The sequence below is a fragment of the Zalophus californianus genome, chromosome 11 (genome assembly GCF_009762305.2).
Source record: "Zalophus californianus isolate mZalCal1 chromosome 11, mZalCal1.pri.v2, whole genome shotgun sequence".
Classification (NCBI taxonomy): Eukaryota; Metazoa; Chordata; class Mammalia; order Carnivora; family Otariidae; genus Zalophus; species Zalophus californianus.
Window position 1 is genome coordinate 1,397,949 of NC_045605.1, and position 17,107 is coordinate 1,415,055.

At 47.4% G+C, this 17,107-nt stretch overlaps 1 protein-coding gene and 1 long non-coding RNA gene across 3 annotated transcripts in view; one reads left to right on the forward strand and one right to left on the reverse strand.

Annotated features, from left to right (window-relative positions):
- Window positions 1-7,681: 7,681 nt before the first annotated feature.
- On the reverse strand, window positions 7,682-11,769 carry LOC118356072. 2 transcript variants are annotated; one of them, XR_004819411.1, is made up of 3 exons: window positions 10,888-11,769; window positions 8,402-8,627; window positions 7,682-7,817 (listed from the first exon to the last, which is right to left on the reverse strand). It is a non-coding gene; the product is annotated as an uncharacterized LOC118356072 (long non-coding RNA). The 2 variants fall into 2 exon arrangements; XR_004819410.1 differs by having other exon boundaries at window positions 7,691-7,817; window positions 8,391-8,627.
- Window positions 11,770-12,131: 362 nt separating this feature from the next.
- Window positions 12,132-17,107, forward strand: part of DYNC2H1 (dynein cytoplasmic 2 heavy chain 1) — a 317,720-nt gene continuing 312,744 nt past the window's right edge. Inside the window, 1 exon segment of the mRNA XM_035722795.1 lies at window positions 12,132-12,460. Within this exon segment, the coding sequence (XP_035578688.1) occupies window positions 12,266-12,460 (195 nt within the window). The 5' untranslated portion in view covers window positions 12,132-12,265.

The following is a 17,107-nucleotide window of genomic DNA, read 5'->3' on the forward strand; positions in this document are numbered from 1 at the left end:
CCATTTTTTAATTGGGTTATTTGTTTCCGTGTTGTTTGTTGAGTTGTATGAGTTCTTTATATATTTTGGATATTAACCCCTTATCAGGCGTATGGTTTGCAATTTTTATCCCCATTCCATAGGTTGTCTTTTCACTTTATTTTGATATGCACAAGCTTTTTAGTGTGATGTACTCCCACTTATTTTTGATTTTGTTGCTTATGCTTTCAGTGTTAGAGCCAAAAATCATCATGAAGACCTTGTCAGGGAGTTTTATTCCTGTTTTCTTTTAGGAATTTCATGACTTCAGGTCTTACACTTAAGTTGTTAATCAATTTTGAGGTAATTTTTGTGAGTGGGGTACGGTCAGGGTCCAGTTTCATTCTTTTCCATGTGAATATCCAGTTATCCCAGCACCATTTATTGAAGAGACTGTCTTTTCTCCATTGAGTGTTCTTTGAAGAAGAAGAAGAACTTCTCTCACACAACTACAACTGCTTCTTGTAGGCCTAAGGAAGAGGAGCCCACCACACCTGCACATTTGACCGGATAGGATCTCACTACATCTATGGAATTCTCTGGGGGAACAAAAAATGGAAGACCGTATGGTATTCACTCATTAAGTTTATTACTCACACAATATTTAATGATCACTTAAAATAAGCCAGGAACTGTGCTGGGTTTAGGGATATAAAAGGCAGGCGTGACTCCTTTATTCATGAATCTTACAGAAGGGGGGGAAGGATACACGGGGCACACTTGCATTTAAGCGAATTTTAGGAACAAAGGGCCAATAATCTATGCTTATCAGTGATATTAAAGAGATGATTTCCAGGGTCATGGAGACCGTTTTCTTCACTGTCTTTTTGATCAGTACCTACTGCCACCACCGTACCTCTATGGTCAGCGTGAACCATTCCAGTTACTCACAGAAGGGGCATCACTGCCCACGAGCAGTACATAAGCATCGAGTTAGGTGGTTTTAGTCTTTTCTGTTGCTAACACATGGACAATACATTAGTTTCCATCAAGAAGGCACCTACCATGGAGAAGCAAAGTACGACACAGTATTGTGGTTCTTTTTGTGTAGAATTTTAATGAGAATAATGAGAAGGAAGGGGAGGCATGAAGCATTTACCTTAAGCAAAAACTCATATATTCTGGTTTCAAATCCAAAGACACCCAATAACTTTAGGTAAGACAATTTCCTTTATCCTTCATTTTATCCTACTGTTATATAGAAGGATATAGAAAGGGGCGCCTGGGTGGCTCAGTCGGTTAAGCGACTGCCTTCGGCTCAGGTCATGATCCTGGAGTCCTGGGATCGAGCCCCGCATCGGGCTCCCTGCTCGGCAGGGAGTCTGCTTCTCCCTCTGACCCTCCCCGCTCTCATGTGTTCTCTTTCCATTTCTCATTGTCGCTCTCTCAAATAAATAAATAAATAAAAATCTTTAAAAAAAAAAAGATATAGAAAAAAACAACTAAATATCCATCTAACACAGCAGTGGACGTGTATTCGTACCAGACAGGGCACTAAGCAAAAGGACTGAGCCAAAGCTCTGCCCTCTACTTAACATCTTGATTACACACGTATCCCTTAGCTTTTGAAGGTTATAGGATGAAGTGATGAAAAAGATATTTTAAAATATTGCATCTGAATCAAGGCAGCCAAAAATGGTCCTTTAAAATGTGTTAATTTATATATTCTGTACACAGTTTATTTTTTCTTAACACCTCTTTAAAATAGGGCATTGGCACTTGCCAGAAAAAGAAGCAACACAAAAATTAAACGATTTATGGGATGCCACATAGAATTTTGGTCCCGGATCTACATAAATACTCCTTTCCATACATTTATGTTCAAAACAACCTTGCAGGCCAACATTTTATGAAATATCTCCATACACATAAAACAGAGAAAGAAAACTCTTAAGGGAACAGTAGAAATGAGATGCTAGAACATGACTTTCTTTCACACAAGCCCACAATGCTCCTAGTGTTTGAGAGAGGCCCGGCAGCGCAGAACTATGTAACACATGCCATGTGTCCCTACATCCTAAAGCAGCGTGCTAGAGCACATCACCTGCAGCCCGACTGTGGCTGTGGTTCACTCTGGGACCCCAACACGGAGTAGCCACCATCTGGGGCACTGCCTCCCGTTATGGTGGAGGGAACAGAAAACATGAATCCCATGCTGGCTGTTCAAGGTCCTGCTCTGAAGTGACACCACTTCTGTTTAAGTCCTATGGCTACACCTGAGTTTATCAACACCTGAATGTACAACCCTGCAGAGAGAGGCTCCAAATAATACAGTCTACAACAATACGGGGTTGGAATGAGATTTTATTCAGGATCCAGGGAAGAATGAGTTTACATAGTTTTGAAGGAGCAGTAGAGAAAAGCAAACCCCCAGCCTCAGAGAACCCCTCCAAGTCTGAGCCTTCTTCAGCTCTGGAACCCCATTCCTAGCCAAGATGACCTCCAACTGTTACAGCATATTTTTAAAGTAAAAAACCCAAATCAACTGTTCTTTGCATTTCTGATTTTATAGTCCTTAATTCTCCTTGAGGCAGTGAGAATGACACTGACTATATATATGGTCGTGAGCAAGAATGTGCAAAAAAGAAAAGCACACAAAAAATTTTTTCACAATATTTTCTCTCCACAGGCTAAAAAACAGGCAATTCTCAGACAAACTTCAGTGAGTTCTTCAACATTCCATCTGTAGCCCAGGCTTCCATCCGCACAGGTTCCAGGTAGAACCCACATGCAGGCCCAGCTACATAACCTGTGGGGCCCAGAGCAGTATGAAAATGTGGAGTCCCTTGTTCAAAACTCCCTGAATGCCCTGTGAGAGCCGACCACTGAACCCTTCCAAGCACAAGGCTGTGTGCAAGCCACCACAGGGACCACGCGCCCAGGAGGCCAGCGCTGCGCACACCTGAGAAGCAAGTCAGAGCATCCAGTGGAGCTCAAAGTCTGCACATCACGGAGTGCCCCGTGCTCACGACAAGTCATTCTCTCCTATCCCAGAGACACAGCGAGGTCTTCCCACTGTCTTAGGCAGTCGGGAATTGCCACCACAGTCTCCTGCACCAGGCTTCACTCTTGATCTCTCAGCCAGGTTCAAACAACTTTGGAGAGAAGTCTGTCGTCTGGGGAATACTGAAGCCACAACACGGAAGAGAATGCCTGAGCCATCACATAGAAGACTGCCTGCCAAATATCACAATCAACTGTCAAACGAAGGATAAATACAACTCTGTTACGTTAAGCCAGTTGCCATACCTTGAGTGCGTATGTCAGGACAGGGCAATGTACAGTAACATACCACACCAAAAACTCATTATCTTATAACACAAATGTATTTCTTGTTTATGATTTACCATCAAGATCACTACACTCATCATAGCCAGCTACTCAGGGAGCTAGGCTGATCAAACCCCCATCTTGACTTCCACTTCCATGATCACCACAGCACTGGAAAAGAACCGTGGTAAATTATACACTGGCTTTTACAGTTTCTGTGTATATGTGATATATCACATTACATTTCAGAGGATAGCAAGTCAAATGGTCATGCCCATCTTCAAAGACAGGCCATACTGTTGCGTCCAACGTGTAAAGAAGTTGTCAGCAGAGGAGGTGACTATTAAACTTAGTCCAAAGCCCCCTCAACATCTTTTCTAAGCTTTGTTGGAATACATTATACCAGAAGTAATTTGCAACATGTTGCCTGTTTAACTGTGGACCTATGTAATGCTTTTATCCATGTTTAAAAAGGAAGGAATCTGATCAAAGGCAAATCATCTCATGTAATTAGCCAAGGAAAAAGTTTTCAGGACTTTCAAATGTTAACTGTTTTTCTCATCTAGGAAATGCTATAAAGCTCAAATTAGTTAGGAATGACTTATACATTTTTTTGTTTTAAACACCTAAGAGATGCTTTTCATGTATGTATATTGCCATATTCTTAATGCTTTGAATGACAACATCCAATTCTGCACCTATACCCTCTGGTACTGCTTTTTAACCTTCCTGGAATCCATTTTCTAAAAAATAAAGACATTTTCAGATCTGAAAAAAGAGTGAATAACTTCAGTCCAACTATGTGCCAAGAATGGGGAAATCCAGACATATTTGGCAAATGAGAACAAGGACTCCCATGTGAATACAGATGTTGGTGCTTGGAAGAAGGATGCTGCCATATAGAAAGTACAGTTTGTACAGAACAAGTAGGCAGCAGACAGCAAAGCAGCAGATTGGCAGGCTCGTGAGCTGGAGAGCCCTAGTTCACCTTGGTAACATATCCAGTAAAACTGTCCCCAGTGAGAAGTAGAAGGTAGACCATGAGCCTAGTGAGACCCCAACTCTATGGGAAGTAGATGGAGACAGAGTGATATGTGCTGGATACAGTTATCTACCTTTAGCAAGATCTTATAACAAAGAGGGGAGCTCAGATGAGAACTGGCTGCTGTTCTGGAAGAGGTAGAGGGTACTAAGGAATTCTACAGATCAAGGTCCTTTTAAAGTTAGAAAAACTGACTGCTCCTAGACCCAAGGTCTAGGTAATAACTTTTCCTAAAAGTTTTAAGTGACAAAGGCACTAAAAGGTCTCTCGGTTCAAAAAAAGTGATACAACCTTTCTGCAGAGATCAGATTAAGGGTTTTAACCTTGCATCCAAACTTACTGTTTCAGAGAGCTTTCAGATAGCCATCATTCACTGAGAGAGAGGGGCATGTACATGAGGGAGCAAAGATGAATCATTCTTGAGAATTATATATGGGAAAGAGCTGTGGGATTCACAATACAGGAACTAGAAGCACATATCAGCCAAATTTTTAAGGTAATTATATTGTTAAAGAAACCATACATCCCAATTTAAAAAAGACTTTGAGCCTTAAAATAAGCAAGCTCTCAGAGTGTCCCCAGCAGGAAGCCCAGATAAGCTATCTTTCTGGTTTACACGTTGCTGGACCATGAGGAGCCACATTTGAACCCGAAGGCAAGGACTGCATCACATGGAGATCTTAAATCCCTCTCCTTTCTCTAATAAAGGACTGCCCCCACATGTGCATTCATTGACTTCACGGCCCCGTTCCAGGCAAGAACATGAGACACATGATGGGGTAACTTCCATTAGTTTCAGGGAATAAGGGTCTCAATTTCACATTTCATATTTGTTAAGACATCTTTAGGGACTAAAGGTGCCAAGCTGAAAAGATATATTAAAAACTTGGTCTCTTTTTCTTTAAATCTGTCCTGAGCTACCCTCTTGAGTAAGTTGATGCTACCAAATTTTTGATGCTCTATTCTCATAGCAACAGGCTGTGATGTCAGAGGGTTATTTTATCACAGAAGTCATCCAAAAAAAGATGCTGGGCTGTGAAGCAGAAAGCTGTGGCTTAATTGCATGTTACTCAACTATCACTTCACATAAATAAAAATGGAAATAGAAAATAAAAGACTCATACTAACAGTTTATGTGGACATTTTTATTAATAGTTGCCATGGTATGAAGAAGTTTTCCTTTTAGCACTTTACATCAATGGTTATGTGTTTTTAAAAATAATATTACAGGGCATCCAGTTACAAGTCTCAGCAAGACTATCTCCTGCAAATAAAGGTAAGCTACGTCAGGCACACAGGAAAGAAAGCCGCATCAAAGCATTTAAAAGAACAATCAGCATCATTATAGAGGAAAATACTACCTATTACTATGTTTGGAATTTTTTTTTATAGTAAGAACCTTAAAACAGTAGTTTCACTAGTATAGTTGATCACACTGAAAGGCAAAATTAAAAGCACTAGCTTTATCAGACAAATGATCATCCCTTAACTTGGTTGGTGTAGGGAAGACAGCACTCTATAAAGCCACCAAAACTCACGTGGCCACATAAATTCGTGGAGTGGCCTCCGTGTGAGACAGGGCGGGTCCGTCTGGAGGGGCTCGATTAGGCCACAGCAACAAAGAAGCCAAGAGCTCAGTCGTTGAAGACATGTGTTTGCTTGCTCATACTGCACGCCGGTCAGGGTCAGCTGGGGGCTCTGTTCTTTGTCATCAAGGGCAGCCACTACAGAGAACTGTGCTTATTACTACTACGGCGGAACAAGGAAACAGGGCAGGTGATTTTGTGTAGCCCGAGCAGTACTCTTTCTCTTAACTGGAAAGACGTCTGGAAGGTGTGCTCGTCATTAGGACTGCTCTCAAACTTCTGCTCTCTCTCCTTTCATGCACAAGGCCCAGCTGTGCTTACCTGACCCCTGCCGTTAGATGTGACCCTGTGACTTGCTTGGCTAATACAATGTGAATGGAAGTGACAGGCAGAAGCTTCCAGAGCCCGTGAGTGCTCTGCCACATGGTTTCTTCTCCCTCAATACCAAGATGTTTGTCAATTAAACCTGTATATAAGCAAATACAAACCAAAGCTCAATAAATACAATTTTTACCAAGAAGTATAAAAACATCCATACTTTAAAAAAAAAATTCTCCCCTGGTGCTTGGCTGGCTCATTCAGTTAAGCATCTGTCTTTGGCTCAGGTCATGATCCCAGAGTCCTGGGGTCGAGTCCCGCATCCGGGCTCCCTGCTCAGTGGGGAGTCTGCTTCTCTGTCTTCCTCTGCCTCTCCACCCCCTGTTCGTATTCTCTCTCTCTCTCCCTCTCAAATAAATAAAATCTTTAAAAAAAATAACTTCTCCCAAGACTGGTGTTCATCTTTAAAGAGAATAGGTTTAGGGTACTGTCTCTGACATACCTCCCATAATTCTTGCCATTAATATTATGTTTAAAAAGAAAAACACCAGCATTCAAATAAATACTACTTAAAATTTGATAGAAGATTCAAAATATTTAAATTATTTAATCATAATGTCTTTTTTTTTTTTTTAAATGAAACACAAGGATTACCTGCAAGGAACTCCACACTTTTTGCTCTCCTCTAATGTCTGTTTCTGAGTCTCTTTGTGACTGGAGACTGGGGAAAATCATACCCACGTTATCACATTTCTGGTCTCTTCCCCCACCTCCTCTACTCTGCCCAGGATTCATGGGGGCAAGAGGGGCACTGAAGTGCAGACCGAAGAATTATCTTCGGCTGTGTGTTATAAACCGAGAAACACTAACTTCCCCGCTTACAAAGCTCCTTCTCTCTCCCTATAATTTTCAGTGCAACTGACTGCAGAAGGACTGGCTCCGTGTGCCAGGAGTAATGGTTAGTGACCATTCACTACTTATGAACGGTCAGAAGAAATAGAATTCCTTTTGTCCTATTGGCATAAATATATGTAAGTATTAAATGTCCTATTAGGATATATCTTTCATTGTGCTGGTGGCTGAACTCTGTAAATGCCATGCTTTGGCAAGTCTGAAGAAGGGGCTCTGAAAACACCTGTCATGCACAGCCCCCCACTGTCTAAGAAGAGTAACTAGAGGATTACTGCTTTACTATGAAAAATTCTATAACAGTCCTGTGGCATTTTTCCCTTAAACTGAGTCAGTGTAAGGAGTATATTTAATAAGGGGAACAATTTTTATAACCAACATGATAATGTAATTTGCCCAATCTTGGTCAAACATAATGGATCGAACAGAACAAACTTTTTTCCTCTAGTCACTTTCATGGAACAGACGCAGATCTGTTAGAGATCACCTGGAACAGTGGATCCCTGCGGACACTGAAGCCCTTTTCAGAGGTTTGGGAGGTCACAGTATTTTCACAGGCTAACACATTTTCACTGATCATGCAAAAGCACTGGCGTCTGTGGAAGGCAGAATTCTCAACTGGCGCAAGGTTTCCACACGCCGTGTAACCCTCTAACCTTGAGTGGGGGTGACACCTGTGAACAGGGAGAGAGGAAGGAGCTATATTAGCAGGGAAGTTAGTGTTTGTCGGTTTGTCACTCCCATACTGAATTTACCACTCAGTTGACTTAATAAAGAAGGTTATCCACCAGGCCTGGTCGAATCAGGTGAACCCCGAGAGGGAATAGGGCCTTTCCTGTTGCAAGAGGTTGGAGACCCAAGGTTGAACTGGTGTGTGGGGGAGTGTACCACCGGTGCTGCAACAGAGAGGTGAGGAACGTGGGGGCCTTGACCTGCTCAAGGTCACTGCAGTTGACAGCCTGCAAAGAAATGGGGACTGCAGTCTTGTACCTGCAAGGAATTTAATTCTGCATCCACGATAGGAGCTGGGAAGGGGAGCCTAAGCTCCCGACGACTCAGCCCACCAGCATCCTGACCTAAGTCACACAAGACCCTTGGCGGACAACCCGGCATGCGGTTTCCCATGACTGATGGGCAGGACCTCACGCTGATGGCGGGGTGTCGCTTTCAGGCAATAAGTTTGTAGAACTCTGTGATGAACGCTAGCACAGATCCAGGCCAGGGCACAACACTGTTCCAGTGCTCACCTGTTCTTTACCTCCGTGTGCGCACAGGACAGTGTCCATAAAGGAGTAGATACTATCGACTTTCCCAAATCCCAGAGCTTGAGAGCAAGTCATTTCACCGTTCTGAGGGATGCAATGCAAGGCACACAAAGCACTTGGGCGGCATGTGGAGGCACAATGGCTGCCTTCCAGGAAAGACCCGTGTGACTGGAGTCGTGGTCTAAACTAGCAGCTTGTTTCATACAAGACCACGTTCACCTGGAAGGACAAAAACTATGATTATGCAGACACGGGGTATGTGGCAGACATTTTTTCTCAAAAATGAATGAAATAAGGCTATCATTTCAGGGAAAATAACTGACACTCTTTGTTGCCAAACTTGCATGCAAGAATTAGAATTTTGGAAAATTTAAATTCTCTGATGTAAGTTTGACAACCTCTTCAGGCATAAAGACTTATGAGATCAGTGGTATACTGATGAATGTGATTTTTAAAATATTGCATAATGAAATGTATCCACATTTGGAAGATCCTCATAGCTCAGTGAACCAGTATTTTCCAAAGGACCAATGCGTGATGTTAGGAAACTGTGCATGGGTCAAAGATCCATTCAGGGTGCAAGATAACCAATGGTTTTTAATGTAGCTGAGTATGAAATGTTGAATCACTAATATGGTTCCAGATTCCAAACTGCAACTAGCCTTTAAGAAACTACCACTTGTGGAATTTTAGTAACAACGGGTAATATTCACAATGATCTGAAAAGGCTGTTAAAGTTCTTTCCCATTTTCTAACTGCACGTCTGTGTGAGGCCAGGTTTTTCCAGGTACTTCAGTGGGTCAACTGATTGCAAGAGACAGGATGAAGAATGTGAAACGTCAGTCTTCTGACCAAATTTGTGTTTGTGTTGGGAATTATAATTATTTTTTAAAACTATTTTATTTATTTTGAGAGGGAATGGGTGCAAGGGGGGAGGGGCAGAGGGGAAAGGAGAGGGACAAGAGAACTACATGCTGGGCTGTGGAGCCGGACATGGGGCTCGATCTCGTGACCCTGGGCTCAAGACCTGAGTAGAAACCAACAGTCAGGGCTTAGCTGCCTGAGCCACCCAGGAGCCTAGGATTTATTAATTACCTTTATAAAAACATGTCATTTATGTTAATAAGTCATGGACTTATCATTTTTAAATACATGAATATGTTTTAAAAGGTCTCATGACTACTACAGCAAATATTGATAGAAATAATGCACAAAAAAATCTTTTTGGAATCTTCAATAATTTTTTAAAGCATAAAGAAGGCCCGACTCCAAAAGGTTTGAGATATGCCAATATAGATCAAAATCAGGAAAGTTTGGCTCAGAAAGGTTTTGTCCCTTGTTCTCCAGCTTATATTTCCTATTTTCATGCCACCTGCTAACCAACCTCTAAGCCAACATCCTACATTAAATTAAGAAACAAAACAAAACAAACAGCCACCCTACTGCTGATAACAATTACTCTATTGGTTAGACTGGCTTAATTTACTATAAAAAACAAACCCACATACATATGCTGTAAAATGGCCCAAACACCATAAAGGTTATTTCTTGCTTATTTAACAGCTGCTGGCCCTGCTCCACACTGAGTCGGGAGCCCCGCGTTCCTACACATTTATGGTTGTCATCTCTTCTTGTTTTGTATCCAGCTTGCAAAAGATGAAGGTACACTCACTTCCTTCAAACCCTGTCTTCTAAGTGGGACACATTACTTCTGCTTACATCCTACTGGGGAGAATGAGTTAATGGCCACACCTGGAGAGTAGCCACTGAGATACTGGTGGATGTCTGGCTGTCTACCACTGTGATATAGTGCCTAGAGATCAGTTTGCAATTGGGTTTGGATATCAATCTTGGTTCTACAACTAATTATCTCTGTGGCTCTGCATAAGTTAGTTATATCTGAGATTCCTTCTGATTGAAGCTTCATGAATACAGAGACCTAATCTGTCTTCTTTCCACTCTATGCCTAATTTTAGGTACCCAGCAGTGACATACAAAATTCCTACCCTCATTAAGTTTACGTGTCAACTGGAGTTTCTATGTTTCTTTTTCTTTTTTAAAGACTTTATTTATTTATTTGAGAGAGAGAATGAGATAGAGAGAGAGCATGAGAGGGGGGAGGGTCTGAGGGAGAAGCAGACAACCGGCCGAGCAGGGAGCCGGATGCAGGACTCGATCCCGGGACTCCAGGATCATGACCTGAGCCGAAGGCAGTCACTTAACCAACCGAGCCACCCAGGCGCCCGGAGTTTCTATGTTTCTTAATGTCTGACTTACACTATATTTGGACACTCAAATGTCATATCTTGAGGAAGTCCAAAGCCCACCTAAGGGTTCCTAAAAATTCCTGGGAGGATAACATTCACAGGATCTCATCTGCTCCCAGACTCCTGTTCCTACCTGTGCCGCCTTCATACTTATCACATTGTTCTGGACGCTAAAAACAACCATTTCACACATTTCCACCAAAACAACTCACCTAGACCAAGCATTTGTGAGTATAGGTGGCTTTCCTGAAGACTTTGTTAAGGGTCATAATGCCCACTGCAGAGCAAAAATCTCTGTATCCATATTTAGCCATCTTTGCTTTCAAAATCCATCTTGGCTACCCAGTCATCTTGGGTTCCTGTTTGGATTTTTTTCCCATCCAGGGGCCAGCATCCCAATTTATGCACTCCTCTCTCCCACTTCGTGGATTATTGCAAATTTAAATGAATTTAAATTCATTTCCCTTTACAATTCACAGCGGTTCCACTTTTAGTTCACCCCCAAATCTTACTCAAGATGCTCAGCAGATAAAAAGACCCTCTTTCCACTGATAAGAGAATATAATTTTACGAGGAAGTTGTGGTTACTGAATGCAAATTAAAAAAAATCTATGTTTGAGTTCCTTAGGATGAAGGCTCAAACCAGAGGCAAGATGACGCCCGACTACACTACAAAATCCTTTAAGGGCAGGGCCTATGTCTCCAGGGCCTAGTCCATTACTGGGCACCCAGCAGCACGCAGCAAATTTTAGATGATTTTTGAATTCAGAATATCAGAATGAATGGCCAGCAGTTTAGTAGTTTACGGTGATGCCACGGCGAAGAAAATGAAAGAGCCCGATTTCATTCCTGTACTTCTTCAGTACTGGGTATTGGGTTGTGCTTGTTATAAAACAAGCTAACAGGTATCACTGTACGTTTTGGTTATTTCACAAGTGTGGCTGCGTGTTCGGGTAACAGTCGTGATGAAAAACTGCCGGTTGCATTTTTAGTAGTAAAGTAACAAGGGAAAGGGATTGGCGGGAAATGAAGCACCACAGAAAGGGGCGGGGGAAGACGGAGCCGGAGAATTAACACTGTGCTCAACTCCTGCTCTTCAGAGAGCCATCTCTCGAGGTCCGCCCGGCAACCTGGCCGGCACCGGTCCATTTCGCAGATGCGGAGCCTGGCGCCGCCGGCTGCAGGTGCAGCGGGAGCCCCAGGGCCCAGCCGTCCGGACTCCGGGGCACGCGGCTCCACTGCCTGGATCGCTCCCCACAACCCGCTACGAGAAATCCGCAGAAAGAATAAACGGCAGGCTTTGCGACTGACAAACACCTGCCCGAAGCCCTTGGGAACGACCGCGGCGGCGGCAGCAGGCCACCGGCCTCCCGCCGGCCGCCGGCCTCCGAGGACTGTGCGTGCGCGTGCCCGAGCGCTAACGTCCGCGGCGCGCGCGCGGCCGCGCCGACGTCGGGCTCCGTCGCCAGGGCGACGGCGCTGGCAACCGCGAAGGCTTGCGGGCCGGCCGGCGGGCTGCGCGTGAGCGCCGAGGTGGGCTCCGGCGTTGGCGGCCGCGGGCCGCTGTCTTGCTCCGTCCTGGCCGCCGCCATGGCCGGCGGCAGCGGCGACGTGCGGAAGGCCTTCCTCTTCACCACGACCCAGAATTACTTCGGACTGGTGTCGGAGCCCCGGGACCAGACGCTGACGTACGGCTGCCCTGAAATCAACAACTTCCTGGACGACGGCAACCAGATGCTCCTCCGGGTGCAGTGCACCGACGCCGGCGTCTCCTTCTCCAACGCGGTACGGGCGCCACACGCCGCCACCTCCACCCCCGGCGCCGCCCGGCCCCCCGCGGCCCCCCTCAGGGACCCCCCAGGCCTCCCCGCTGGGGACCCCCCCGCTCGGCCCCCCCCGGAGCGGGACCCCCTCAGTCCCCTGTCAGCCTCCCCCCCGGGGCCCCCCCAGCGGGCCCTCCCCTCCTCCGGTCCCTCCCCTCCTCCCGGCCTCCCCTCCTCCGGTCCTCCCCTCCTCCGGTCCTCCCCTCCTCCGGGCCTCCCCTCCTCCGGTCCCTCCCCTCCTCCGGTCCCTCCCCTCCGGTCCCTCCCCTCCTCCGATCCTCCCCTCCTCCGGGCCTCCCCTCCTCCGGGCCTCCCCTCCTCCGGTCCCTCCCCGCCTCCGATCCTCCCCTCCTCCGGGCCTCCCCTCCTCCGGGCCTCCCCTCCTCCGGTCCCTCCCCTCCTCCGGTCCTCCCCTCCTCCGGTCCCTCCCCTCCTCCCCTCCTCCGGTCCTCCCCTCCTCCGGTCCTCCCCTCCTCCGGTCCCTCCCCTCCTCCGGTCCCTCCCCTCCTCCGGTCCCCCCCCTCCTCCGGTCCTCCCCTCCTCCGGTCCCTCCCCTCCTCCGGTCCCTCCCTTTCGGGGTCCTCCCCTCCTCCGGTCCCTCCCCTCCTCCCCTCCTCCGGTCCTCCCCTCCTCCGGTCCCTCCCCTCCTCCGGTCCCTCCCCTCCTCCGGTCCCTCCCTTTCGGGGTCCTCCCCTCCTCCGGTCCCTCCCCTCCTCCCCTCCTCCGGTCCTCCCCTCCTCCGGTCCCTCCCCTCCTCCGGTCCCTCCCCTCCTCCGGTCCCTCCCCTCCGGTCCCTCCCCTCCTCCGGGCCTCCCCTCCTCCGGGCCTCCCCTCCTCCGGGCCTCCCCTCCTCCGGTCCCTCCCCTCCTCCGATCCTCCCCTCCTCCGGGCCTCCCCTCCTCCGGGCCTCCCCTCCTCCGGTCCCTCCCCTCCGGTCCCTCCCCTCCTCCGATCCTCCCCTCCTCCGGGCCTCCCCTCCTCCGGGCCTCCCCTCCTCCGGTCCCTCCCCTCCTCCGGTCCCTCCCCTCCTCCGGGCCTCCCCTCCTCCGGGCCTCCCCTCCTCCGAGCCTCCCCTCCTCCGGTCCCTCCCCTCCTCCGGTCCTCCCCTCCTCCGGTCCCTCCCCTCCGGTCCCTCCCCTCCTCCGATCCTCCCCTCCTCCGATCCTCCCCTCCTCCGGGCCTCCCCTCCTCCGGGCCTCCCCTCCTCCGGTCCCTCCCCTCCTCCGGTCCTCCCCTCCTCCGGTCCCTCCCCTCCTCCGGTCCCTCCCCTCCTCCGGGCCTCCCCTCCTCCGGTCCCTCCCCTCCTCCGGTCCCTCCCCTCCTCCGATCCTCCCCTCCTCCGGGCCTCCCCTCCTCCGGGCCTCCCCTCCTCCGGGCCTCCCCTCCTCCGGTCCCTCCCCTCCTCCGGTCCCTCCCCTCCTCCGGTCCCTCCCTTTCGGGGTCCTCCCCGGGCTGAATCCCCTCGGGTGCTCCCCCGCGGGCCCCCCCAGCCGGCCCTCCCTCGTCCCCAAGCCCCCGGGCGTGGGCCCCCTCCCCGGTACGCCCCCCGCAGCGCTGATCTGCACCCGCGCACCTGAGCAGAGCACCTCTGTGCTCTCCTAGTTTTGCTTTGCTCTTGAAACACTACAACTAAAAAGATCTCTGTCTTATCAAGAAAGTTTTTCTCGTCCCTCTGAGGTTCTTTGAGGCAAATTGTCGTGTATCTTTTTTGGGGTGTGCGCTGAGCCTAAATGGCCTCGAGGGAAAGGTTGGTTAGGACTTCGGATCTTTTAGGAGATGATAGAATACAGTTTGGATTCTTTGTGGAGGGGGCAGTGTGATTGACTCCCTGACGCTGGGCGCTGCTGCCTGCACGGGCGGGAGGGCTGAAGAAGCGGTTCCGTTTCCAGCCCCCGCTTTTACGCGAGGAAGCCTGCGGGTGATCCGCGGAGGAGTGGCCTCAGGCATTGCAGGGCCCAGGAAATGCAGGAAAGACCAGCTCTAAAACGTCTTCCTCTCCCGTTGGCCAGGATCCGAGGGTCCGGCAGAGGCTTCACACACAGCAAACCTGGAGTGCATTCTTGTTCCACGATCCCTTCACCCCCTTCACTAGGAACCTGTAGTCTTGGATGTCATTTGATTCTCTTCAATAAACTTTGATTTTGAACTCAACACGTGCAGGGCATTGCTAGTAGGCTCCGTGCGTTTAGAAGACAGTGTCAGGCACTGCTGTGCGCCCCTCGTGCGCATGGGCTCATGCATCATTACCCACAACACTGTAGAGAGGGATTGTCTTTATTTCCATTTTATGACAAAAGAAGGAAGTAAGGCACAAAGGTCCCTCCCAAGTGCTAGCCACTCCACTGCTCTAACTGTGCTAGAATTCAGAGTGGGGGTCTCTGCCTCTGCCTTCCAGAGCTGCCTCCAGTGGCCTGAGGTGACCTACACCACTCAACAAACTACAAAATCAAGGTACACTGTGGTAAATGCCGCTGAAAGTTTAAATAGAGTGTAGTCCAGGGAAAACAGGATGAGGAAGGGTTTGGATTGCTGAAAATGTATCTTGGGTTGGGTACTGAAAATGGAAGTGCTAACTTTTTTTTTTTTTTGAGAGTGAGAGAGAGCATGAGAACAGGGTGAAGGGCAGAGGGAGCGGGAGACTCCCCACTGAGCAGGGACCCCCCGATGTGGGGCTCAGTCCCAGAACCCTGAGATCATCACCTGAGCCAAAGGCTTAACCGGCTGAGCCACCTGACTTCACCCATGCTTCAGGTGTCCTGAAGCAGTAACTCTTTCAAGCTAATGCTGTTGCTACTAGAGCCCAGCAAAATATATAGTCATATGCCACACTACGGACTTTGAGTTATGCTTGAAGTGTTTTGTTGTGTACTGTAGATGTCTGACGGTCAACATGATTTAATAAGTTCATAAATATTGAGTACTTATGATGGGCCTGGCACTGTACAGGGTGCTTGCAATAAAGCTATGAGTACGGCAGAAATTGTCTTCAAGGAGTAGAGTTTGAGTGCACAAAGATTGGCTACACGTGTGCATGCAGATACATAAATGTAACATAATTTTGGACATTGATAAGTGCGGTTAGGATCCAAATAGAAGGGAGCCTGGGTGTCTCAGTCTGTTGGGTGACTGACTTCGGCTCAGGTCATGATCCCAGAATCCTGGGATCAAGTCCAGCATCAGGCTCCCTGCTCAGTAGGGAGGAGTCTGCCTCTCCCTCTGCTGCTCCCCCTGCTTGTGCTCTCTCTCTCTTAAATAAAAATCTTAAAAAAAAAAAATCAAAATAGAGTAATATTAAAGTACTGATGGGGGTGGGCTGGGGAAGTGCATTAAAATGGAAGGGGAGGGACTACCTGTCTGGATTAGTGAGCTTTGAAGTGAGATTTGGTTGATGAGCTGTAGGCAGACAGAAGATTTAGAGGAAGAGTGTTCTAAGCAGAAGATAAGCACCAAGGCCCTGAGCTGGTCTCACTTAGATTTCAAGGGCCAGGCAAAAAAAATCAGCGATTGCAGAAGTTTAATGGATGACTGGAGAGTGTGGAAGATGACAACATGGACTAATCATCTAGAACCTTGGACCCCATTTAGGTTGAAACAGAAAGTCCATTGGTGATCTTAAACAAGACAGATGCGATCTGGTTTATGCTTTAGGAAAGAGGTTGGCAAACCTTTCCTGTGATGGGCCAGATGATACATATTTTAGGCTTTGTAGGCGGTAAGGTCTCTGTTGAAGCTACAGCTCTGCTGTTGTGTTATGGAAGCAGTCCTAGATAATGTTTAAATGAATATGATTGTGTTCTAATAAACTTTATTTATGGGGGTGCCTGGGTGGCTCAGTCAGTTAAGCGTCTGCCTTCGGCTCAGGTCATGATCCCCGGGTCCTGGGGTCGAGTCCCACATCGGGCTCCCTCCTCGGCGGGAAGCCTGCTTCTCCCTCTCCCACTCCCACTGCTTGTGTTCCTGCTCTTGCTGTCTCTGTCAAATAAATAAATAAAAAAATCTTTAAAAAAACCCAAACTTTATTTATGGGCACTGATAATTGAATTTCATGTAATTTTTATTTGTCACGAAATGTTATTTTGATTTTTTTTTAAAGATTTTATTTTTAAGTAATCTCTACACCCAACGTGGGGCTCGAACCCACAACCCCCAGATCAAGAATAGCAAGCTCTCTCGACTGAGCCAGCCAGGCGCCCCTCTTTCATTTTTTAAAAACCTAGCTTGTGGGCTGTACAAAAACAGGCAGCAGGTTGTGGTAGGCTGATGCCTGATGGATCCCAGTAGGTGTTAGAGTTATTTTACAGCCTCAAAAAATAAAATCTTTGTACTCTGAATTAATAGCTATCAAAATTGCGTCAGTTAAGGGAAAATCGTAGTTGTCACTGATAGGGAAACTGGCAGGAGAGGCAGCTGGGAGTGCTGGTTCTGTTTCCCTTTTCTTGGGAATGAGGAGCAGCTGTAGTCAACCGATCCTTTGCTTTAGCTCTGACTTTGCTTAGGACAAAACTCATCATCCTGACTGATGGCCAGGGAGCCTTTGCCAGTGACTGTGGTTACTGTTTTCAAATGATAAAATGTATATTTTCTGAATATTCTTTCTTCAGGTAGGTGG